At 31.3% G+C, this 25,762-nt stretch overlaps 2 protein-coding genes across 4 annotated transcripts; one reads left to right on the top strand and one right to left on the bottom strand.

The window, feature by feature from the left end:
- Positions 1–10,350: 10,350 nt before the first annotated feature.
- LOC123195298 (2-oxoglutarate-Fe(II) type oxidoreductase hxnY) lies at positions 10,351–15,130 on the top strand. Of its 2 annotated transcripts, none has more exons than XM_044608971.1 (11): positions 10,351–10,594; positions 10,683–10,878; positions 10,993–11,094; positions 11,186–11,237; positions 11,414–11,535; positions 11,637–11,737; positions 11,816–11,874; positions 12,677–12,733; positions 13,508–13,553; positions 14,404–14,483; positions 14,799–15,130. In XM_044608971.1, exons 1-11 carry the CDS (start codon positions 10,466–10,468, stop codon positions 14,890–14,892), a joined length of 1,038 nt encoding a protein of 345 aa, XP_044464906.1. In that variant the 5' UTR covers positions 10,351–10,465; the 3' UTR covers positions 14,893–15,130. The 2 variants fall into 2 exon arrangements, with proteins under 2 accessions (XP_044464906.1, XP_044464907.1); XM_044608972.1 differs by having other exon boundaries at positions 10,353–10,594; positions 10,996–11,094.
- A 538-nt stretch (positions 15,131–15,668) lies between these two features.
- On the bottom strand, positions 15,669–22,946 carry LOC123194977 (NADP-dependent malic enzyme). Of its 2 annotated transcripts, none has more exons than XM_044608495.1 (19): positions 22,726–22,946; positions 19,501–19,621; positions 19,325–19,399; positions 19,005–19,156; positions 18,824–18,929; positions 18,634–18,699; positions 18,329–18,424; positions 18,154–18,225; positions 17,980–18,063; positions 17,812–17,910; positions 17,537–17,584; positions 17,354–17,407; positions 17,172–17,270; positions 17,002–17,091; positions 16,802–16,879; positions 16,591–16,665; positions 16,383–16,473; positions 16,049–16,177; positions 15,669–15,967 (listed from the first exon to the last, which is right to left on the bottom strand). In XM_044608495.1, the coding sequence occupies exons 1-19, from the start codon at positions 22,875–22,877 to the stop codon at positions 15,879–15,881; spliced, it is 1,776 nt and encodes a 591-aa protein (XP_044464430.1). In that variant the 5' UTR covers positions 22,878–22,946; the 3' UTR covers positions 15,669–15,878. The 2 variants fall into 2 exon arrangements, with proteins under 2 accessions (XP_044464430.1, XP_044464429.1); XM_044608494.1 differs by lacking the exon at positions 22,726–22,946 and adding an exon at positions 19,901–20,087.
- Positions 22,947–25,762: the final 2,816 nt, after the last annotated feature.

The following is a 25,762-nucleotide window of genomic DNA, read 5'->3' on the forward strand; positions in this document are numbered from 1 at the left end:
AAAAAATTTAATGTTAACATGCGTTGACATGTACGAACTCTTATCATTCTTATAATACAGTTGAGTATTTTTATTATCTCAATTAATTTTCACTTATCTTTCAATATCATCTACAATTCGTAACCCTGTGATAAAGTTTTGCAGTCATATTCTCTAATTTGATGTCTCATGGCAAGCAACAAATTATGCTTTAATGATACAAGAAGCTATAATGTTTGTTTAACATTTTTCCCATGGCACAACTTTTCTTGCTTACACGAAAATAAACTAAAAGTAAATCTTCCACTACCGAGACAACCAACCAAATCAGAGTCAAAATATATAATAATATATGAATGATTAGATCTTAAAAAAGAAAATATGTAATATTTTGTTCTTTGTAAATACTATATAATCCTTTTAGTTGCTCTTAAATGATCCATTTTTGGGTTGTTAACTTATTTATATATCTATCAAACATTCTAATTATATATGAAATATTTGATTTCTTTTTTAATTTAATGGGTGTTTTTTTAATAGATTTTTAGTATTACAGAAATATTCTAATAGTTTTTTAAAGTTATATGAGCAAAATCGAAATATACCTAAAACCTGATTTAATTTAATGAATTGAGTTTAAATCAAAATTTTAAGATTTGAATAGATTTGTTCGAACATTGTGCCTAAAAATTTTTTAGGTCAAGTTTGAACAAACTAAACCCTATAGATAGACTTAATATTCACCAAGTAAAACACAATGACAAATGACCATAAGTTATATTAAACATATGGATGGGCATCCAAACATTGATATATTAAAATAAATTTGTATTTATGATTAATTATAATTGAATTCATCAAATTCTAACTTAAATTATAAAATATTGCAAGGACAAATTATTGGAAATAGGAAAAACCTTTAAATTCTCTTAAAACAAACCCCTTTTGCAAATATTAAGTAACCCCCTAATTTTGAGGAGGTGTTTAGTTTTGATAATATTTTATTATTAAAATAGAGAGATTAATTTGAAGATAGATTACTGAGAAGATTATTAGATATAAATCATTATTATGTTTGATAAAAATTGATTATATAAATAACTAATGTGTTTGGTTAACAGTAATAAAAGCATACTAATAAATTATTTTACTTAAATGTTCTTGAATATAATTATTTTTATATTAAAAATTTAATAAATAATAATATAATTATAATAAAATCAAGATTACCTTGGTAATCTCTTAATACCTAAGGTAAAAGTAGTAATCAGATTATCACTTATATTATCTGTCACGTCAGTATTAGTAATAGAAGATTATTATAATATTTTATTACTGGCAAATCAAACAAGATAATATAAGTAATAAAAGATATATTATCAAAGTAATTTGTAAAACACTATAACCAAACGGCCTTTAAATGTCTTAGCACTATCCAAAAAACCTTGTCATGGTTTGTGTCAAATACCATATTTACCCCTAAGTATGACAGCCTAAACAAATATTAAAAAGACCAAAGGACTATTTCCCACCTAAGTTTAGGTGCATTCTTAAAGTCACACCCGATAAGGTTTGAAAAGATAAAAGTTCCACTAATTTATTTAAAATCTCGATTATGTTTAGGGGTAAAATCGTTATTTAATTAAAAATTTTAAAAAACTAAAATTTTATTATGTTTGCCCTCTTCAATTAAAAAACTCATAATTTTCCCCTATCGAAAGTTTGAAAAATCAAAAATTTCCTCCTAGGGTTTGCAAACTATCATTGAAGACGCGTCTTTGTCAAAGAAAATAATTTTCATCGATGGTTAGGATATGATTGATAGGGAGAGTTAAACTAAGAGAGAGAGTCAATACGACTGAAGACAACGAAGTTTGTCGTCTCTGACAATGATTTGCAAACCTTAAAGGGGGAATATTAATTTTTCAAACTTTAGGTAGAGAGGATTGTGAGATTTTTAAACTAAAAGGGGCAAAGGTAATAAAACTTTAACTTTTTTGTTAAATAATAATTTTATTTTTAACTCTAATTAAAATTTTTAATAGATAAGTGAGATTTTTAGCTTTTCAAATCTTACGAATATGATTTTAAAAATGCACTTAAACTTGAGTAGAAATAGTCCTTTTGCCTATTAAAAAAAGAAAATATTCCACGACTACTGAATTATGTAAATTGACCCTCATGAGGCATTAACAACAAGTCCGATTTCATTGAAACCCTTCATTTCTCCTATAAAAAATATCATCTTTCCCTGTCTATTAGGGCTGGATTCGAGCCGAGCCAGCTCGAGTTCGAGCTCGGCTCGATCGAGCTCGAACCGAGCCCGAGCTGGCTCGGTATATTTTTTTAAAATTTTTTTATACAAAACGGTGTCGTTTTGATCCATATATATATACAAAACGGTGTCGTTTTGATATAAAAAACGAGCCGAGCCGAGCTGAAAATGAGCCGAACTCGAGCCGAGCCGAATTCGGCTCGAGTCGAGCTCGAGCCGAACTCGAGCCGGCCCTTAAAAAGCTGAGCCGAGCCCGAGCTGGCTGCGAGCCGAGCTCGGCTCGGCTCGAATCCAGCCCTACTGTGTATTATCTCGCCTATCATTATTTCGTTAAACCCCTTGAGAACATCTACCAAAAAAATTAGTGAACCTTTTTCTTCGTCGAAAGTGCCATCACCTCTATTGGATAAATTACACCAACCAAAGGTTTTTCATGTCAAATTTCTTTTTATTTATCAAAATTTCACATTATAATATTTCATAAATCAAATTTTCATCAGCATTGAAGCAATATTATTATCAAAAATAATACAATATTTATCTCTTAAAATTTCTAAATTCATACGTCAAATATAAACATAGTCCAAAAAATAAACATTTAAAAATGGCAGTCATATTAAAAAAATACAATCATTTAAATCCAAAGACTAATCTTCATACATATTTACAAAAAAAGTTTTAATTTGAATAACCGTGATTTTTTGTCAAAATGTTTTTCTTTTTGTCACCCGAGAATATAATTATGCTAGCTAAGAAAAGGCTAATTATTTATAATTATTATATTAGATAAATCAAAATTTTATAAATATTAAAAATATTTAAACTTAAATTTTTACTTTAAAAATTTAACATCCTATTAATTTTAGTAATACTAGGTGTCACCCCACGTCTCATGTGGGATGGTAGGACGATTTATGGAGGTTTTTTTTATTTTAAATTTTGGATTACCAATATAAAAAATCATTTAAGAATTTTTTTTAATCTTTTAATACAGATGGCTAAGAAGTTTGACTTTTCATATGATAACGGCAGGCATGACTTTGACTGGATTACAATTAAACCTAATACCTGCATGCATACGTGACCAATTCATGCCGCCGCCCCATGCCACATTTCACTTCCATTCTATTTAATTATTAAGTCCATTCAATTTATTTTTAGCTCCATTCATTCTTTGAACTAATATAAATTTATACAAAGTCAAATTCATTCATTCTTTTGTTGACCGCTCCGAGTAGTACCTTGGTCTGAAGTATATTTTCCCACGCTATGTTTTGTGAAAGAACCCTGTGCTCCCCTGGTTTTGAAAATTTTCAATGCTCCACTCATTATTAGTAGGGCAAGTCAAAGAATTAAATATTTTAAAACTCAAACATTAGGTGTATCTTATCAACTTTATAAATATGTAAAACTTTGATATAAATAAATTAAAATAAAATTAGTTTAATATATATATATTTTTATATATAAATAATGTCATTTTAATTACTTTTTACTTAATTATAGTACCAAAAAAGTTTATATATAAATAATGTCATTTTAATTACTTTTTACTTAATTATAGTACCAAAAAAGTTAACTTAAACCTGGTTTAGTTTGAATTCAACCTCTAATATTTATTGATCTCCATCTTCAACTTATATTTTTCATTGACCAACTTTGACCTTGAAAACTCATCTTTCTATATTTGACCAATTAAAATCCAAAATTATTAATATAATAATCTCAATTATTCAACAGGAATATCAACCACAAATTATACTAAAATAAGAGAAAAAGCCAAAACAAAAAGTTTAAAACGAGAACGTCATGAATCTACAATAAAGTCGAGCAGGTGAGCTAAGAAAAGTGGGCAAAGGTCAACGAAACGGCAGGCGCCCTGGTCCTGAATGGGGCTGGGGTCGAAGTTAAATTGAGTTTAAATTCAGTTTAATTTATATAAAATCGAATTTTAGTTTCGTTCATTTTAAAAAAGTTAAATTCGAATTTAAATTTAACTTTGAATTCAAGTCGTTGCTAAAATTATATTGTTTTAATACATATTAATCAAAACGATATTATTTTGTATCGAATTTTTTATATTCATAAACTTAATAAGTCAAACACTATTAAAACTAGAATTTAAACTCAAAACTATTAAATTTTCAAATTCGAGTTTATTTAAACTAAACTTATTTTAGATTTATTCAAATTGAGTTCAAACAAATTTAGTTTAAATCGAACCTAATTGTGAGCTAATTGTTGGTAAAATTACATTAATTCCGTTAACCGGTACACTTAACATTTGTCTTTCTGTTGATAAATTCAGCAAAATGGCATTCAACGCTGGGTATTATTATTAATTAATGAAAAAAGCCAATTTCCCTAATAAGTTATTTTAATATCAATTTTTCTTTTTATAAAAACCCAGACAACCGAACAATCTTTATTTCCATTGATCCTTCCCATCTCTCTCTTCGCTGTGTTCTCCTTCTTTTTCTCTCAATGGCCACCCAATATTCAGCTCCTAATATCCTTCTTAACAATCCAATCCATCAAATTTTCGATCTTGATGAGGCTTTAACCATGACTGCAGCAAACACTTGGTCCCCAGAATTGTCAGAAGATTCGAGCCATCAAATCACAGAATCGAACATCAGTTTTTTCACATCAAACTTGCAAACTGTTTCATCTGCGGGCGTTTGTACGGTGTGCATGGAAGGTTTTGGCTCAGAATTTCCCGGTAAGCAAGTCACATGTGGCCACGTTTTTCATGCAATTTGTATCGCCAAGTGGGTCTCCAGCTGCAATTCTTGCCCCCTGTGCCGGAGTCTTTGCATAATCTCCGGCCGGGATTGACCAGAAATCCATCAATGTTTCTTTCAGAGTACGTTTCGTTGGATAGTAATATATATAATACTTTTTTCCTGCAGTCAATGATAACACATATTTAACTGTCTATGCAAGCATAATTAATGGGGTTCATTTGTCAATTTGCATTAATTTTATTACGTCAATACGCTTATTGTGCTGGCTTTTTTGTTTTTTCAAAAGATAGGAAAACTCTAGCCGGTAAGTACCCAAAAAAAAAAAACACTCGGACGAATAAATTTTAAGATACAATGACTGAATTTATAATCATTATATTAGATTATTCAAAATTTAATTTGATATGATATACCAGTTCGTGCTACCTTCCATATACTGTTTAATATATATATGTAAGAGGTAAAACTGTCACTTTCATTCTATATAATAAACCACCCAATCATTCTATATAAAAGTTTTAAGAGAAGAGGAGGTTGAGATTGCTGAAGAAAGGGCTTTCACTCTCTGGTCACTTGGAACGTGTCGCATTTTATCTGTATCTGATAATAAATCGGTGCTGATTCAGTTTAAAAACTCACTGTACGACCCTCTCCAGCTTTGTTATTTTGATTCCCCCTGTTCTTTTGCTCAACATTTCTGGGGGGTGGCAAAGAAAGGTAATTCAAGTGAAAATGAAATTGGGTTTCAATTTTCTTGTTCCGATTATGCTTAGTGTCCAATTTACAGGCTTGGCGTTGGAAGAAATTGTAAAGGTATAAGAAGAAAGTTGAGTGGAAAATTGCTGTCTGCTATTGCAGATCTTACTGAAATTACAATTTTGTCTCTTCCATTTAGTAGGTTACATGGTGAGACTTCTAAAGAAATTTGGGGCATGAAATATTTGGAGGTTCTTGATCTAGAAGGCAATTGTTGAATGGACCTCTGCCCTTTTAATTCTGCGGGCCAAAAATATTTGGCGTCCTTGACTTGGGGATTAATAGATTAGCTGGTGAGATACCAACTTCTTTCTCTAATTTTGTGAGTTTGGAAGTGCAGGGTATCTTTGTAATTTCAACAAAGTGCAAATTGGTAATTGAACAAGTCTTTCAGGATGGATTCAATAAAAGACTCTAGTCTTGCTGTCATGATTTCAATAACTGGATCTAATTGTTTGGTATGACTTGTACGATTGAGGACTAAGAGCCAATCCACTCTAGAAATGGTTTAAACGTATTTTGGGCTTTCAACCACAATTGAATCAATCCAAACTCATTGGTTCATAGCTCAATTGACCATTCGCCTTGTTTTTTTAATTTTTTAAACCTATTTTTGCATATTAAAAAACATCTAAAATTTTGCCCTTATTGCAATTTAAATCCAATACATTATCAACAAAAATAATATATCTACACTATCAAACCACATTCATTTTTACGCTAATGTAATTCATATTTTATATTTGATGATTAAGTAATCATCATTGTTTTAACTATTATTTATAATATTTATTTAAATAATTTACTTATTCGACCGATGGTTAATCTAGATTGATCCTTTCATCAGATTAACATCTAGTTTGAGTATAAAGATTATGGTTCAGGTTAATAGAGAGCGTGCCAGTGGATTGGACGTTAAAGTAAGTTATTTGGGGAATACTCAGTTGAAAATTTTTTGATAAAATACTTTAGGAAAAATAGCCTTTGCTAAAGTCGAAATTGGCAACAGAACTAGACACATGGTTTTCATACCCTGAATAAGCCATTAACCCAATAAAGATGCTAGTTTAGGTCAACTTAAATTGTTTGATCGATAATTAAATCGATGAATTGTTCACATTAATATTAAAAATAATATTCAAAATGGTTTTGAATGTTTAATTATTAAATATAAAACAAGAATAACATTTGCACAAAATAAATTTGCTTTAATAACACAGATATTATGTCAATAATAAGGTGCTATGTTCAAATCCGAACAAGTGTAAACTAAAAATGGTGTGGCATGATAGGTGCTTCTCATGCTATGTAGTGATTGAGTCGGTTTGACTATCATTCAATCTGGTTCAAAGCCCAAAATGATTTAATACCATTTTGGTCTTGTATTTGGCTCTTAATTTTCAATCAAATCGACAAGTCTAATATGGTTTTTAAAACTATGGTTAGACATTTTGTCAATGCCGTGTTTTATATTATATGGTTATGGTTTCCTGACTGCGGCCAAGTTTGAGAATGGAGATGAGGCTGACGATGCTCAGCAAGCGGAAGTAGGCAGGTGGTACTTAACCAGTTGGGCGACTTCGTTGGAGGGTTTACAAAGAAGAATTGAAAAGGGTAAAAACAGATAGAAGATATGCTTGATTATTGGCATTGTAATGAAAGAGGCTTCTTTCACGGATATTTTACCATAAGAAAACACAGCCCATATAAAATTATGATAGTGATGAAATAATTAATAATGGTGTCTCATAGTCATGTATTTTTCAATTAACACATACTCAAGATAAGATTTAAGGGGTTTCAATCAAGGTAAAATTATATTTGAATCGAGTTTAAGTTTGAAAGTTTAATATTTTTAAATTCGAATTTTATAAGTGATCAATTTGTAAAATTCACAACCCTGAAAATTTTAATATAAATTGATTATAGCGATATTATTTTGATTAATACGTATTAAAATGATGTTGTTTTAATTTTGAGTCAAATTCAAAATTTGATTTGAGATTAAACTTTTAACTCTTTTTAAACGTGTTAAACTTGATTACTTTTGAAACGAGTTTGACGAATTCAAATTTAAACTTGACTCCATAGAAGTGAATCAAACTTGAACTTAACTCAATTTAAATCTAACCTTAAATCAAGATACATCATAAATCACGCATATCTTCGACTCGTATGTCTACTAATTTTAGCATACTCCCCTGTAAAAATTGCCTGTTGTAAATTTCTTGGATGTTGGATCAAATTTGTGTCCGTTTAAAATCTAATCCGTCATCTACGTGGCTCTGGAATTTGCAAGTCCGAAGGCCAATCAATCAAATATTCGATACATCAGGCAAATTACAAAATGACTTTAAAGAGATATACTCTGAAAGCATAACTGTGCTCGTGTGAACGTAAGGAATTTGAGAAGGCCGAATAGATAGCAAGTGTCATTCTTGATGGGGACTGACCTTGAACTTAGATTTAGGATTAAATTCAAATCAAATTAAATTATTTTTAAATTTAATTTAAAAATAATTAAGTTTGAAATATAATTTATCTTAAAATTGTTTAAATTTAATTGTTTGTAAAGGACTGGGTTTAACTGAATTTTAAATTTGGTTCAATACTATACTCAAAAAAAAAAAAATAAATAATATCATTTTAATTTATATTACAGAATAATGTTATTTCAATCCATTCATATAAAAAATTTTTTAAGTTCACAAACTTAATAAAATTAGTATTTTTAAAACTTGAATTTAAATTTAAACTTTAAAATATTTAATTTTTAAATTTAATCTCAAATTTATTTGAACATAATTTATTTTAAATTTATTCGAATCAAATTTATTTTCAAATTTAATAAACCTCATTCGCATCTAATCTTCCTTGAAACTTAGGCAAGATGGAAACCGAAAAGAACACTTCGTATATATATTTTTTATATGAAAATGTAGTTGAATTTTCCAGAACCGCACAAATCCGTTAAGAATTTTAAAAAATAATTCTGAAGTCTTTTCAATTTATTCAACTATAATAGGGGGCCACGTCTAAACCCAACCAAGCATGCACGAGTAACGGTCAATAGGTCGCCAGCTCACCTTTTTCCTCTTGCTTTTTGGTCAGAATAATGTACTGCCCTTATTTATCTTATAATTTATAAAAGGTCAAAACACTATGTCCCACCCAAACTATGATGAACTATGAAATTTCCCCGTTAACTTTGAAAAACCTATGAACCCACCTATAGGCCGTTAAACTTAATTGAGTCCGTTGACAACGATACCTAGGAGAGTCGGAGGTCACATGGTCAAAAGGAGGGCCATCGGGGAGGGAGCATAGATGCTTGGAGAGCATCGATTGTCATCGAAAAAATTGGATCTGAATTTGAAAACCCTGAGGGGGAATATGCAGTTGTTAAAAACTTGGGTTAGAGAAAAAGTGTTAATTTTTAGGGTTTGGGGGTAAAAAATAATTTTAATTAAAGTTTATTTTTAATATTATAGATAAAATGATAATTTTATCCCTGAATCCATCAATCTATTATTTTTTTTAATACGGATGGAAATTTACAGGAAAACATACCTTGGTGGGAAATAGTCCTGTGGCCTTTATAAAACCATTATTTATCAACAAGAATCTGCTTGCACCATCAAATCAAAAGATTAAAATTTGATCCAGACGTGGCACAATCCTTTACATGTTACTGTGTACATTTTTCTTTTCCGATAAGATCAAAGACTATTTCTTATCTAAGTTTAATTTAACCTTAAAAATATTTTTTTTGATAATTAAAAATTTTTAATATTTATTTTTAACTCAAATTATTATTAAATTTTTTATTTAAAATAAAATAAAATCATTGTTTCATTGGTAATATTAAGAAAATATAAATTTTATTATTTTTTCTTAAATTTTAAAAGCTAATAATTTTATTTCTATTTAGAATTTTTAAACTTTAAAAAGTAATATTTTTTTTTTCGAAGTCTAAAATTTTCATCTTTTTCAACTTTAATCATCTCTGGAAACTTTCAAAAACAACAATTTCATCCCTACTCTTGAATTTCAATTTTTGACATATCTTCCGATGTCCTCTTTATCTATCTCAAGGCTCCTACTTCGCCTGAGTTAATAGGAAAAGTTGGAATCTCTTTATCACACCGTGTTATGACAAAAAGATCATTGTCTTTTCATCACATCACCTTTTCTTGTTGGCTCACACTCGTATTTGTTTTACTTTTTGTTTTGATCTGGACATATAAATAATCAAACTAAAAATTTTTAAACAAATTTATGAATATTTTAATTCATAAGTTATCAAATTTATAATCAATGTGATAATACTAAAGTATGTTGTTGAAGAAAATGTTATCAAAGAAAAAATATAATTGAAGAAAAATAATTATCAGAGAAAAATATTATTAAAATAAATATTAAATTTGTTTAAAAAAATTAAATTTATTAAAAATTTACCTGAGAGAGTTTGGTATAAAATTTTATGCATATTTTAATTAATTAATGTACCGGTGAGGAGAATTAATTACTTATCTACAAATTGTTGAAAAAAATAAAAATAAAAAACGACGGACGCCTCATTACAGCTCTCTTCTCTATAAATTCTCGTCCTTGAATTTCAAATTCGACGGCTGGGGCTGTCTGCTATCATACTCCCTTCGAAAGGAAAAACAAACTCATCAAACACGGAAATTCTAAGAAATTTAAAATGGAAGAACAGCAGCAGCCGGTTAAAAATGGCGCCGAACCAAAGCCAGCCCCTGACAGAGTCTCGCTGCTTAACTGCATCGATCTCTCCAGCGCTGACAATCAGCAATCCGTTTTTCTCCTCAAACAGGTTCTGTTCATTTCATTTGAAGAAAGAGGAAGAAAATTCGTTTATTACGTTTTTATTTTTTATTTAAATTTGTGTTATGTCTGTCTAGGCATGCTTAGATTGTGGATTCTTCTATGTGATTAATCATGGTATAAGCCAAGAATTCATGGACGAGGTTTTTGCTATGAGTAAAAGGTTTTTTGAATTGCCTTTAAATGAGAAAGTGAAGCTTTTAAGGAACGAGAAACACAGAGGTTATACGCCTTTTCTTGATGAGACTCTTGATCCTGATAATCAAGTAAATGGTTGGTTTTTTTTATTTTTTTAACTTGTTTATGTGGTTTCTTTTCTCTTTTTATTTCTTCTTGTCAGTGTGAATGAAAGTTCTTATCGTTTATTATCATGTGATTTTTTGATAGCAGGAGATTATAAGGAGGGATATTATATCGGTGTTGAAGTGCCTGAAGGTGACCCTGCAGCAGAGAAGCCCTTTTATGGCCCAAATGTGTGGCCTGCACCAGGTCACTTTATCAATTTACTAATTTGGAGTAAAATTTAATTAGATGACTTGTGACCAGAAACATTTTTTATTTTCAAACTTCTTTTGTTTAGATATATTGCCAGGATGGAGGGAGACAATGGAGAGATTTCATCGAGAAGCTTTGTAAGTTGTGTCAAACTAATAGAAAGGAAATCTCTTAGTTTACATGCATATGAGTTTATTTTTCCTGTCCAAAATAGTGGTAGTAGAGTTTCAGATGCTAAAGGCTATTTTATTGTCTATTCATTTCTGTTTCTAACTTTTGAAACATACTTGATTTATTATTTATGTGCCTTCAGAGAGGTGGCTAAAGCAGTTGCAAGGATAATAGCCCTTGCACTTGATTTGGAGGTTGGTTTTTTTGATAAGCCTGAAATGCTCGGAGAGCCTATTGCTACCTTGAGGCTACTACACTATGAAGGTAAAATTTTATTACTGAAAGCTGATGAATTCATTTAGACCTGACTCCATTGTGCAACTAATAACTTCGATGTTGTTAATTTATTCTTATCTTTGATTTAGGTCAAGTTTCTGATCCTATGAAAGGAATATATGGAGCTGGGGCGCATACAGACTACGGTTTGATTACCCTCTTAGCAACAGATGATGTGTTAGGTCTTCAAGTATGAATAATGCCCTATTAAAATTTGCCCGTTATTTTTATTTTGTTTAAGCTGCTTACACTTTTTGATCAATTGTAGATATGCAAGGATAAGGATGCTAAACCTCAGATATGGGAATATGTAGCACCAGTAAAAGGGTGAGTCATCTTGGAGGTTGAAAAAAGTTTTATTTGTTAAATTGCTTAAGACTGTATATTTGATTAGTGTATCACTGCATGTTCAATCCTCTTTCAAGATTTGTGATTAGTTGTTATGATCTGATTTTCTGCTAAAAGCCCCGCCCCTACACATATCCTGGCAGTTAAAATCCAAAGGGAATATAGTTAAGCCCTTGTCCCTGAAAACCATTCTTCTTCTTGGTTGAATAAGTAGTTCTTTACCGATGTAATAACGCTATATGTATCTATCTTTAATCATTTTGTTGTTTCATTAATTATCTATTCAATTTAAGTATCAGTTGGGAACCAGCATCTTTCATTCTATTTCCATGAGTGATTTTTTAATTTTTTTCCTCCGGTAGTACCTTGATCAAATTTTCCTTTTTGAGGTTCTTATTGTATTTTGTAATGTTCTTGTGGGGATCTCATATATATGCACTGCACAGGTAGTGATGCATACCAGCTATTCTGTAAATTATGATCTTTATTTCACATAAAGTTCTCTCAATATTCTGTTACATATAGGTTAAAAAAGTTGGGACTCAAATTCTGGTACTTTACTTGTTAATCTTTCTAGGTGGTCTATCTTTAGATAGTTGTAAAGAATAACATACAAATATTAAGGCATATAATATACCAAATGCATTCTGTTAATACATTGTGATGCTTTATCAAGATGCATGCTGTTAAGAATCATAGATTAAACTGTCATAGCAATAAAATAGTGACAGGCTTTATATTCTGGGTAATGACATCCTTTCCCCATGGATTATCTTAACAGATCATTTATTGTGAATCTTGGTGACATGCTGGAGCGGTGGAGCAACTGTATATTCAAGTAATGGTTTATATTATCTTTACATTTTATTACTTACAGTGTACGTATGAATTTACGGCTTCACTATGCAGATCGACTTACCTGTGTTTGCATTAATCATGAAGTTGCAATAATTATGAATAATAATTACCTTAAACTTTGTTTGTTTTACATTGAGTGCCTGGCTCTTATTGTCTATTTGTGGTTATAGTATCGTTTTTCTTGTGATTATTATATATTATGAGATTAAATATGTGTATCTCAGAATGTGACTTATGAATTGCTTTTTCCCAGCAATTAATGTTGATATGGTTTAATTTGTTCAAAACACTAAACAGTATTTACTTTCTAGCTGATTTTTTTCCTCTGCATAAGGAGAGTTTTTCTGTTGCATTGCCGTCTCATTTGTCTATGAAAAATTTCAAATGAGAGATTCATTTTTTCACAAATTATTAGGATTACATTGCTCTTCAAGTGTAATTTTTCAGTAAAATATTCTAACATTTTCATTTAAAGAAACTTTAAGAATCAAATTTGCTGCATTCACCTTCCAATGTATATTGAACTATGGCAAACAATATAGTAATATTACATACCCTAATGCCGTTGTCCTAGTTATATGGTTGAATTTAAGGGTATAAAGAAAGGAAAAGAGGGGGGGAGGGGGGAACAAGTGTGAACGTTAAGTATGGATACCTGTTGGAACTATATATTTATTTTTTTGCCTCTTTCTTTTGTTCTGGTAGACTGGCTGCCATCTTATGACCTGCCTTCATTTTTTTTCGTTTTGCCCAGGTCCACTCTGCACAGAGTCTTAGGAAATGGCCATGAGAGATATTCTGTAAGTCTGCCTTCTTTTTGTATATTTATTTTTCAAAACAATGGGCCCTTCAAAATCTTTTAGAAGATTTATAATGGCAATGTAACATGCTCGGGATTGTATTTATATCATAAAGTCTTGAACCATAAATCTTTTTGCTTCTCTCTCTATATATGTGTGTGCACACACACACTTTTCTGCATGAACATACAACAATTAATCTTTCTTTTTATTTACTAAAGATACTACTTTGACTATGTGGAGAGGTTGTGCCAAAATATAACAGTTGAATGCTTCCTTCTTTAAAGAATTTGGTTTCCTCTGTTTTCATATATCATGGCAGCATTGGGTGTAGCTACTGGAGCGGTAAATTGGGTTATGGAAACTTGAAAGTTTATTTCTTATGGTCCTTCTTGTTACTTGCCGAGCCAACTTCTTTTAATTTAAATTATGAGTGGGAATAATGACACATCTGCATGTTTATTTTTAAAGTAATGTTTATGTATACGCTTTTGAGTACACAACTTGGTATACGGGTGATATCCTTAATTCAAAATAATTTAATTATATGATAATATATCATTTATATATCTGATTATGTATTCAAAAATATATATACACAGTTTTATTATTGTTTATATGATCATTTTGATTACTTACGCTACCGAAAAAGGGTTAGTGCAATAGTGGGCCTAGTTAATTTTGTGAGAGTATCTTCCTAAGATATGAATATGTCTTTTCTTGACACCTACATCTACTTTTCGAGACCACCTTTTCATTTTTTAAATTTACTTTTATTTTTTATATCCATCTTTTATGTGTCATCATGTTGAGAAAATTATGCCTCTGAATTCCTTGTTTGTGGGGACAGATCGCGTACTTTGTGGAACCTAGTCATGATTGTCTTGTTGAGTGTTTGCCAACTTGCAAGTCGGAGAAAAATCCTCCCAAGTAAGTTTCTTTAAAACTGTGTACCCGATGAATACACAAATATGATTTATTGATTTTAAATTAAAAATAAAATAATATTAAATCATATGATAATGAATATAAAATACCTCTTTGTATACTTAAAATGAATACGATAACATGGCTCGTATATGTATATCTATATATATTTTATCGAATATGAAGAATTTGATATCTTTTTTATCTATTATTTCGGCATTGATCTATATTTCTCTGTTGGGCATCGTTTAGATTTTGTTACTGAGCCAAACAATCCTTTTGTGTGCATTTATGACTTTGTAATGCTGCATTGGCCAGGTTTCCTCCGATCAAATGTGGAACATACCTGTGCCAGCGCTATAAGGATACTCACGCTGATCTGAACGTATACAACAAACAGCCCCAAAATTGAGTTTGCAGCAAGAATTCTATACACAGAAGTCTAGCCTAAAAGGCTGTTTTAGATGAAGTGTCACAGAATAAACCACAGGTCCTTTAACTTAATTGTGCAGTTGTGTTGTTACCCTTGTGATATCATGTGTCCGATAGAGATTAACAGAATAAATTTCATACCTAGTGCTGTATTAGTTTCATTGATGCTGTGACATATTTATGTTGATTATTTTGTATTATAAAATAATTCTACTGTCTCTCCCGTTTCCCTTAAGTCTCACTTTGATTTCAAGGCTGTGGGAAACTCCCAACATGACCTACGCTTTGGGCTGAATTTGAACCGAGTATATTCTAATTTGAAAACGAACTTGATTTAAACAAACCTGAAACTAGTTTAGGTGAAGCGAATGTGAGCTCGAGCCTAACAATTAAATAATTTTGAGATTGAACTTGAGCTTTGAGTTTTTGGTTTGTTGTTGCAGCCTAGGTGTTGAGTTTGTTAAAATTGTGACTTTGAAAATTTTTAATATGAATTAATTAAAATGATGTGGTTTTAACCTATTCTTATTAAAACAAAGTTATTTTAGTTATTTTTATTTAACTACAAAAGTGAGTAAAACTCAAAGTTTGAATCGAGCTTGAACTTGAATCTAGTTTTTCTCAAACGAATCAAGTTTAAACAATTTTGAAGTTAATTCAGCAAGTTTGAGCTCAATTTCATTCAAATCGAGTCGAGCCGGGTTGTCAACAATATAATTATAGGTGTTAAAAACTTGAGATATGAGACCAGGGGAGTGTAAAAACACCATCTTATTACTTGTTCATTGAGTAGAGATATCATTACATTACATTATACATGAGAATTACAAACACTTTCATAACACATCCAATCCCATACAACATAAATTATTGCAATTTGATGACGCATTATTTTTGCTTATAGCAATATGAAAGACTCTCAGCAAAACACACCTTCAAAACACAAGTCACACGTTTATCGAACGCTTATCTGAAACTTCTATAGATGGGAGTATACATGCAACTTTCAGCATACTTTACAAGATCCTGTGGACGTGGGAGTCGTGTTGCCAGCCCTAAAAAACGAGAAAACAAAAGAAATAAGCGGCTAAGCATTTACACAGCTAGCATCAACTACAAAAGTCGCTTTCACTTACCCAGTTCATAGGCCTTTGCCGCTACATTAGCAGCTATGTTGGCTGAGATTTTTCTGATATTAGAAAATGGTGGGTAGATCAGTCCCTTCTCATAGTTCTCCTCTGTTACTTGCTTCGCCAAGGCTTCCGCTGCCAGGGAAGATAACATGGTAGAATTAGTTTTTTGCCAAGTTCACAAGCTCTATAAGTTTTTTTATCCAAGTAAAAGCTACACACTCAATTCTTCAAATAATTGTCAATAGATTTAGTGCATATGTAAAGGAAGCAAAAAGAGATGAAATAAAAAAGCAGGCTAGTTTACTCCAAATATCATTCTAATATGAAGCCTACTTACAGGCTGCCAAAAGCATGTCATCATGCACACGAATTGCTCCAGAGATGACCAATCCCAAACCAAATCCAGGGAAAATATAGGCGTTATTTGCCTGGATTCACATTGAAAGAAAAAAATATATATGTCAGTCCCTGAAAAGTAATTACGAATAAATAAAATCATGATTACAGGAAATTGCTACAGATGCAAAATGATTAAGATTGTAGACCTGGCCAGGCACAAAAACTTTGCCGTTGCATTCAAAAGGATCAAATGGACTTCCACTAGCAAAAATGGCACGACCCTTCAAATGAAGAAAAGAGGCAATATAAATTAAGAGTCTGGGTACTTGCATAAAAGAGAATCAAACATATTCTACAAGTTATATCTTCAAATAGTTGTAACCTTCAAAGACATTGCAGAAAGTACTGTCGTTTTACCTTACTCCACGTGTAAGCTTCTTCAGCAGTACATTCAGACTGTGAGGTTGGGTTGGAGAGAGCCAGGATCAGAGGTTTCTGCCAGTCATTTATCCAATACAATTACAACTTCTTCCAGTAATTATTCAATTTGGAAAGAGTATGAAGACAGATTGCTATACAAGTCCAAGGAAAGAAGGCAAGTGAGCAAGATAGAGTACCTCATTGCAAGAGGCCACGGCTTCAATGACTTCCTTTGTAAAAGTTCTCCCAACTCCAGATGATCCGATCAAAACAGTTGGTTTAATTACCTGAGAACATGATTAAATTAACTTAAAGACCCAAAACCACTCAGAAAATTGGAAATCAAACAAAGAAACAGTTTCCATACCTTGACAGCATCTAAGAGACTGCCGACAGGTTCATGTTCATGAGCCCAAGGCTTCTTAAAATGTTGAAGAGAATTTTTACGAGAGCTGACGATCAGTCCCTGAACAGAAAACAATAAATGATACTGAAGTAAAAGGGATAATGTATTTATATGGCAATGACCCTGATCAAGCTCTCTACTACCTTTGAATCAACCAGCCAAATCTTCTTGCGAGTCTCTTCCAAAGGAGCTTTTACCTGCAAAAGATATATTAAACTTTATAAATCAATAAAAAAATGTCACTCATTAATATGTCAGGATTACTTCAAATCCAAATAGGACAGTTCCAAATTTCAATAAATGCACATGATAACAGTAGGTTGTACCTGCTTGGACATTTCAAGGGCTATAAGTTCTGCAATGCCAGTCCCAGCCTGCAATAATGATATAAGAAGCAAGATAAAGTAACTTCAAAGATAGAATGGACGGCTGGAGATCAGAGGGATCAGGAAATAGATAACATTGGCAACAGTGCTGGAATATAAAAACAACAGAAATCAGAAGGCAAAATGAAAATTCCATGTTGTTGATGAAAGCAAAGCGGACAAAGTTTCATTTGAAAGTTGGTTGTTTCGCAGCATTTCAATGAACAGAGTCTTACTTCCCCAGCACCAAGGAACAAGAATGTATGCTCGGCCAGAGTGCCACCAATCAACTTCAGTGCAGCAACTACTCCAGCAAGAACCACAGATGCTGTTCCCTGTAACAAAAGAGAAAATAGTTCAGAAAAGTTCATAAGCTTCACAATTGTGTTACTGCTATATCCTACCTGTATATCATCATTGAAGACAAGATGAGTTGTGCCATATTTTGCCAGCAACTCAAAAGCATTGTGGTTTGCAAAGTCCTCAAACTGCAGAATTTGGTCACAAAGAACTAAAAAATCAAAAACATGTAGTGAATTTCATAACTTCCAGAAGGTGAAATATAATTCATAGCTAACCTGTACAAGAACTTTTTCTCCATAGTTCTGCTTGACAGCACTCATGAACTCTTGTAGAAGTTCAGCATATTCCTGAACAATAGTCAAAACTGCCTCAGTACTAAAGTTAAATATCCGGTTCGTCAATTCCAAAGTAAGAACCTGACTTAAGCAAGGTACAAAAGTATAATGAAACCTTTCCAGTTGCCCTCCTTTGTCTGAGCCCAATATAGAACTCATCCTTCAACAAATTCTCATTATTCGTACCAACGTCAATGGTTATAGGCAAACACTACAAAAGCAAGGGAGATAATCATGAGACTTAATTATGAGAGGAGTGGGGTAGATTTGGAGGGCAAGATTTGAAACAAAGATGTAGTCTCACTTAAATATAGCTAAATTCTATTTTTTTGGTACATACTTAGGTCAATAAAGTAAGGTTGAATTTCATGAAAGTGAGAATAGAAATAAGCGGAGATATATTATCCCAAAAATGCTTACTGCAGAAGGGCGAACTCCTCCAAGTGCTGTATACAAAGCCAATTTCCCAACAGGAATTCCCATTCCCTAAAACATTTCCAGCATGGTCATGTCAAAAAAAACTCACCTTTATATCCTCATTAACTTCGATGGTAAACCTTTTTCAATGAGTAAAATTCCGATAAAGAAAATTGATTATCAATATGATTACCTGGCAGCCAAGGTCCCCAAGTCCCAAAATCCTCTCACCATCCGTCACAACAATCACCTGAATACTCCTTTTGGGCCAGTTCTTCAAAACCTCAAGAATTCTCCCCCTGCATAATTATTATATTTAAGTCAAATCTTATCCACTAACATCGCTAAACTACCAGAGAAAAAGCAAATTTTACTTCTCCTTCAAACTTATATATAGACCCTGCGGGCGCCTGAAGATGCTTCCATATTTCTGGCAAGCTTCACCAACAGTTGGAGTGTAAACAACTGGGAGTAGTTCCTCAACATTATCAATCAGTAGCTTGTAGAACAATCTTTCATTCCTCTCCTGTTAACCCCAAACATAGGACCACTTAGTCACTAAATCCCCAAATTGACAAGACAATTTAGAAATCAATCAGTTTTATTCCAAAACAACTTATGGAATATAATCTTGAAAAGATAAACTATCATCAGCTCTGAATCTAAATTGTGTATATTGTGGTAAATTAGGTACCTGAAGGTCCATCATGGCCATATACTTCTGCAGGGGAACTTGATATTTTCGAATACTGTTCATCAATTTCTTCTCCTAACATATAGAATCTTCAAAATATTAGGAATATAAGTAAAATTTATGTGGTTGATCCAGGGGTCCTGAAATAAAATAGCAAGTGATGTGATGAACATAACCTGAAGCTGTTGATTCATAACTATCGGTGGCAAAAGGCCACGCAAGTAGTGGGCATCTCTCTCTTTCTCGGTGAAAGCAAGCCCTTTGTTATGGTGTGGATCCCTCAACAAAGAGTATCCACTGCAAAATTTCCATCAAGTATCGCATATTAAGTAATAGTTTACATATATCTAAAAATCAAAAGTAACCATTTAACAACAACAACAATAGTAATGAATTATGAAATCAAGAATCCATATTTAAAAAAAAGAAAATCGAAATATGGAAACAAGACCGACACTTTATGTTTAAAAAGCAAAAGAATGTTTCAGATTTAACATAGTTCTAAATAATAAAAGAATTTAAAAAAAAAAAAAAGAAGAAGAACTTAAAACGAAGTTAGAAAGTGGAGTAGGCAACCTGGCAACAGAGATAGTCCAGGGAGTGACAAGTTGATCTTCGGTGGCGCGATCCTCACCGTAGACGTCTTCAACACCGCCACCAACGGTGGACTTGGGGTCCATGTCGAGAACCGAAGCGCCATCTCTCATCTCCTTCATTGTACTCTCCATTTTTTCACTTCAAATCACAAAACCTACAACTGTCAAACAGATAACAGCATATATCAAAAAAATCATGAAGTTGGTTGAGGACTGTATTTCCAATGAAGCCCCTGAGCCGACAGGCGACTGTACATTAAAAGAGAAAATATCAACGTCCTTGTCAGTGCTGCATTTAGTCAAACAGAAAATACAGAAGCTGTAGGAGCCCGCCACGATGATGAAGTAAATTTTAAATATTTATCTGAGCTGTTTACTATTTTTTATATACCGGTGGTGCTAACTTGTGATAATGATCACTTATTGCTTCCAATTAGATGATTTGTAAGTGGGGACTGGGAGTGGGAGGGAGAGGATGAGTGTTATAATAATTGCGGTGTTTGCGCTTGTGAAAGTGCACAAGGGGACAGAGACGAGTTTGCTACTTTGGCCGGGTAACATAACAGTTGTAAATAGGCAACAATTATAAATAGGACGAAGAACCAATTCCCACCCAGACTTCACCGCACTGTTTAAGTGGTATATCTTGATTACAAAAAATTTAAATATTTATTTATAGATAATTAAAATTAATAATATCAATTAATGTTATTTGTTTTTTCTTTAAATTTAAAAAATTAACAATTTTTTTTATGATTAAACTTTGAAATATTATTTTTTAAATATTTTTCTTTTTTTCTCTCTTTTTTTTAACAATAGGAAAAAAAAGGCAAAAATAAAAAAAGATCTTTAAAAAAATATAATATTTTAAAGTTTAATCTTAAGAAAAAAATATTAATTTTCTAATATTTTATATTTTTTAATATTAAATAATAATTTTATTCTTAAAATTTAATTAATATCATTAATTTTAATTATTTATAGATGAATACTTGAATTTTTAATAATTAAAAGTTACTATTTTAAAAATACAAAGAAATTTAGGTGGGAATAAGCTCTTTGGCCTTATACATATAATATTTGTATGCGTTGAATTAATTATAGTTTATTTCGAAAACACAAAAAACAAATTAGGCATGACTTGCGGGGAAATATCCATTGAAAAAAAATACACGCGTCAGACATCCCTTCCCTTGTAATTTTCAACTTCAAGATGGAGACGGGAGCGTCGAGGGGGCACCTGACACTTCTGAACTGTTCAAAATTTTCCTTTAAGTGTATATAATACATTAATTTAAGCCTATAGATTCCTAATTTCTCGCACAAAGACGTTTAAATAAATCAAATTAATCCTTTTAAATTTTGCAAAGTTTTAGTACGAGTATTCTCAAGGTTAATTAATTAAAATAACCCATTTAGAGAAAGTGTATTCAAAATTAACCACCACTTCTTAGTTATACAAGTTTGACCAATAAATTACGTAAATGAAATTTTACAATACATTTTGGTCCCCGAAAATACCATCCGCATTAAACCACATGCCACTCTTCGCTTCATTGGTATTAGACATTGTTATACGGTTAGGGAAAGGAGGTAGTCAATGAAATAGAAGCAAGAGCCTATGGTGGTACATGAAAGTTAACCAAACTCATATGCTGAAAACTACATGTAGTTACATTTGATACCATTATTAATATCATCAACACTTTCAACATGTGTTTCTTCAATGAAATATCATCGTTTTTATTACTATAGTCAAAGGCACCCTAAGTTGAAGCTTCTTCTTTTTCCTCTACGTAACTAATTCTTTTCAGTTGATAATATCTCAACATCGTGTAAATTCGCAATATCATTCTCATCAATATCATGATGGGTATTATTCTTTTTATGTTGAACTGATTGTAAACCATTATCCTTTTTTACATTATTATGCGATTGTTGAAATTATTTGAAGAGATATATTTCTCGGTTTGGGGATAATTGCCACATATACAGGAATAAGTTGTGTCAACTCCTATTAATCATGCAATGGTAACATACAATTTCATAAGACAATTATTTAAGAAATAAAAAAAATTTGAAAACAAATGCAATTGTGTGATATATTTTCATTTAACTCTAAACTTTTCATATACAGTGTGTTTTGTCACACATGATTAAGGTTGAATTCAAACTAAGTTTATTTGAATTTGAGCTTGAGCTTGACTCAAATAACCTTGAAATAAACTCAACTTAAGTAAGTCTAAACTTGAAAGTTCAATATTTTCGATTCGAACTTGAGCTTGAGTTTTAAACTGTTCAGTTTATTAAGCTCACAAGTTTAAAAATATTAATACAGAATAACATTGCTTTAATTAATATGTATTAAAATGAGGTCGTTTTAATAATAAACTAACTAAAAACTCAATTTGAACTCAAACTCAACTCTGTTGAAATGAAATGAATTCGAACTCCTTAGTTTTATGTAAATCTAGCTAAATTCGAGTTTGATTTAGCTTGAATCTAGCCCTATCATAGTATAATATCAATTACCTTTAGATATAAAGTATCCCCCCACCCCCAACCCCAAGACATAATATAAAATTTTTACATGCCCCACACATTGTATACTACCACAATAAGCCCTCCCATGCAATTGACGTCGTAAGAAGATTTAAAAAAGAAAATCGAAATATAGAAACAAGACCGACACTTTATGTTTAAAAAGCAGAAGAATGTTTCAGATTTAACATAGTTCTAAATAATAAAAGAATTTAAAAAAAAAAAAAAAAACTTAAAACGAAGTTAGAAAGTGGAGTAGGCAACCTGGCAACAGAGATAGTCCAGGGAGTGACAAGTTGATCTTCGGTGGCGCGATCCTCACCGTAGACGTCTTCAACGCCGCCACCAACGGTGGACTTGGGGTCCATGTCGAGAACAGAAGCGCCATCTCTCATCTCCTTCATTGTACTCTCCATTTTTTCACTTCAAATCACAAAACCCACAACTTCCAAACAGATAACAGCATATATCAAAAAAATCATGAAGTTGGTTGAGGACTGTATTTCCAATGAAGCCCCTGAGCCGACAGGCGACTGTACATTAAAAGAAAAAATATCAACGTCCTTGTCATTGCTGCATTTAGTCAAACAGAAAATACAGAAGCTGTAGGAGCCCGCCACGATGATCAAGTAAATTTTAAATATTTATCTGAGCTGTTTACTATTTTTTATATACCAGTGGTGCTAACTTGTGATAATGATCACTTATTGCTTCCAATTAGATGATTTGTAAGTGGGGACTGGGAGTGGGAGGGAGAGGATGAGTGTTATAATAATTGCGGTGTTTGCGCTTGTGAAAGTGCACAAGGGGACAGAGACGACTTTGTTACTTTGGCCGGGTAACATAACAGTTGTAAATAGGCAACAATTATAAATAGGACAAAGAACCAATTCCCACCCAGACTTCACCGCATTATCAAATTAGTGTATCTTGATTATAAAAAATTTAAATATTCATTTATAGATAATTAAAATTAATAATATCAATTAATGTTATTTGTTTTTTCTTTAAATTTAAAAAAATAATATTTTTTTTATAATTAAACTTTGAAATGTTATTTTTTTAAATATTTTTTTTTCTCGTTTTTTTATAACAATAGTGAAAAAAATGAAAAGAAAAAAGAAAAAACTTTTAAAGAAATATAATATTTTAAAGTTTAATATTAAAAGAAAATTATTAATTTTTTAAATTAAAAAAAGAAAGAGATAATATTTTATATTTTTTAATATTAAATAATAATTTTATTCTCTAAACTTAATTGATGTCATTAATTTTAATTATTTATAGATAAATATTTGAGTTTTTAGTAGTTAAGTGATACAACTTTAGAAATACAATGAAATTTGGGTGGGAATAAGCTCTTTGGCCTTATACATATAATATTTGTATGCGTTGAATTAATTATAGTTTATTTCAAAAAACAAATTAGGCATGACTTGCGGGGAAATATCCATTGAAAAAAATACACGCATCAGACATCCCTTCCCTTGTCATTCTCAACTTCAAGATGGGGACGGGAGCGTCGAGGGGTCACTTTGACACTTTTGAACCGTTCAGAAATTTCCTTTAAGTGTATATAATATATAAATTTAAGCCTACAGATTCCTAATTTCTTGCACAAAGACGTTTAAATAAATCAAATTAATCCTTTTAAATTTTGCAAAGTTTTAGTACAAGTATTCTCAAGGTTAATTAATTAAAATAACCAATTTAGAGAAAGTGTATTCAAAATTAACCACCACTTCTTAGTTATACAAGTTTGACCAATAAATTAAGTAGATGAAATTTTATAATACGTTTTGGTCCCCGAAAATACCATCCGCATTAAACCACATGCCACTCTTCGCTTCATTGGTATTAGACATTGTTATACGGTTAGGGAAAGGAGGTGGTCAATGAAATAGAAGCAAGAGCCTATGGTGGTACATGAAAGTTAACCAAACTCATATGATGAAAACTACATGTAGTTACATTTGATACCATTATTAATATCATCAGCTCTTTCAAGACGTGTTTCTTCGATGAAATATCATCTATTTCATTCCTATAGTCAAAGGCACCTTAAGTTGAAACTTCTTCTTTTTCCTCCACGTAGCTAATTCTCTTCGGTTGACAATATTTTATCATCGTGTGAATTCACAATATCATTTTCATCAACATCATGATGGGTGTTATCCTTTTTATGTTGAATTTATTGTAAACCATCATCCTTTTTTACATTATTATGCGATTGTTGAAATTATTTGAAGAGATATATTTCTCGGTTTGGGGATAATTGCCACATATACAGGAATAAGTTGTGTCAACTTCTATTAATCATGCAATGGTAACATACAATTTCATAAGACAATTATTTAAGAAATAAAAAAATTTAAAAACAAATGCAATTGTGTGATATATTTTTATTTAACTCTAAACTTTTCATACACAGTGTGTTTTGTCACACATGGTTAAGGTTGAATTCAAACTAAGTTTATTTGAATTTGAGCTCGAGCTTGACTCAAATAACCTTGAAATAAGCTCAACTTAAGTAAGTCTAAACTTGAAAGTTCAATATTCTCGATTCGAACTTGAGCTTGAGTTTTAAACTGTTCAGTTTATTAAGCTCACAAGCTTAAAAATATTAATACAAAATAATATTGTTTTAACTAATATGTATTAAAATGAGGTCGTTTTAATAATAAACTAACTAAAAACTCAATTTGAGCTCGAACTCAACTCTGTTGAAATGAAATGAATTCGAACTCCTTAGTTTTATGTAAATCTAGCTAAATTCGAGTTTGATTTTACTTGAATTTAACCCTATCATAGTATAACGTATCAATTACCTTTAGATATAAAGTATCCATTAACAAAATCCTCCACCACCCCCCCCCCCCCCCCCCCCCAAGACATAATATAAAATTTTAAACATGCCCCACACATTGTATACTACCACAATAAGCCCTCCCATGCAATTCACGTCGTAAAAAGATTTAAAAAAAAAAATCCCGTACATTCTCGTATACTTCAAAAATTCATTCAAAACGTACAAATTCAAATCAACACACCAAACAACAATACACATTCACCGTATAAATAATATTTAAAACTAATTATTGGTATATATGTACCTAACAAACATTTTTCCTTAATTCCGGACTTTGAGGCTGAAGGTAAGAATTTTAGGTTATTGGGAATGATGGGATTCTTCTTTAGAATGAAAAAATAAAGATTTTGCTTAAAAGGTTAGTTTCCATAGTATTTTGGTATTTAATTTTAGGGTTTATAATATTTGTGCACAAATTGACATATTGATGTT

This window comes from Mangifera indica, chromosome 13, assembly GCF_011075055.1.
Source record: "Mangifera indica cultivar Alphonso chromosome 13, CATAS_Mindica_2.1, whole genome shotgun sequence".
In the NCBI taxonomy this organism is placed as follows: domain Eukaryota; kingdom Viridiplantae; phylum Streptophyta; class Magnoliopsida; order Sapindales; family Anacardiaceae; genus Mangifera; species Mangifera indica.

Excerpts from the sequence above, each read along its gene's own strand:
- LOC123195298 (XM_044608971.1), top strand. The coding sequence starts at position 10,466 with ATGGAAGAACAGCAGCAGCCGGTTAAAAATGGCGCCGAACCAAAGCCA. Across the intron at positions 10,879-10,992 it reads TCCTGATAATCAAGTAAATG|CAGGAGATTATAAGGAGGGA; the intron begins GTTGGTTTTTTT and ends ATTTTTTGATAG. Across the intron at positions 11,095-11,185 it reads AAATGTGTGGCCTGCACCAG|ATATATTGCCAGGATGGAGG; the intron begins GTCACTTTATCA and ends TCTTTTGTTTAG.
- LOC123194977 (XM_044608495.1), bottom strand. The coding sequence starts at position 22,877 with ATGGAGAGTACAATGAAGGAGATGAGAGATGGCGCTTCTGTTCTCGAC. Across the intron at positions 18,226-18,328 it reads AAAGGAGGGCAACTGGAAAG|GAATATGCTGAACTTCTACA; the intron begins GTTTCATTATAC and ends ACTATTGTTCAG. Across the intron at positions 15,968-16,048 it reads GGCAAAGGCCTATGAACTGG|GGCTGGCAACACGACTCCCA; the intron begins GTAAGTGAAAGC and ends CTCGTTTTTTAG.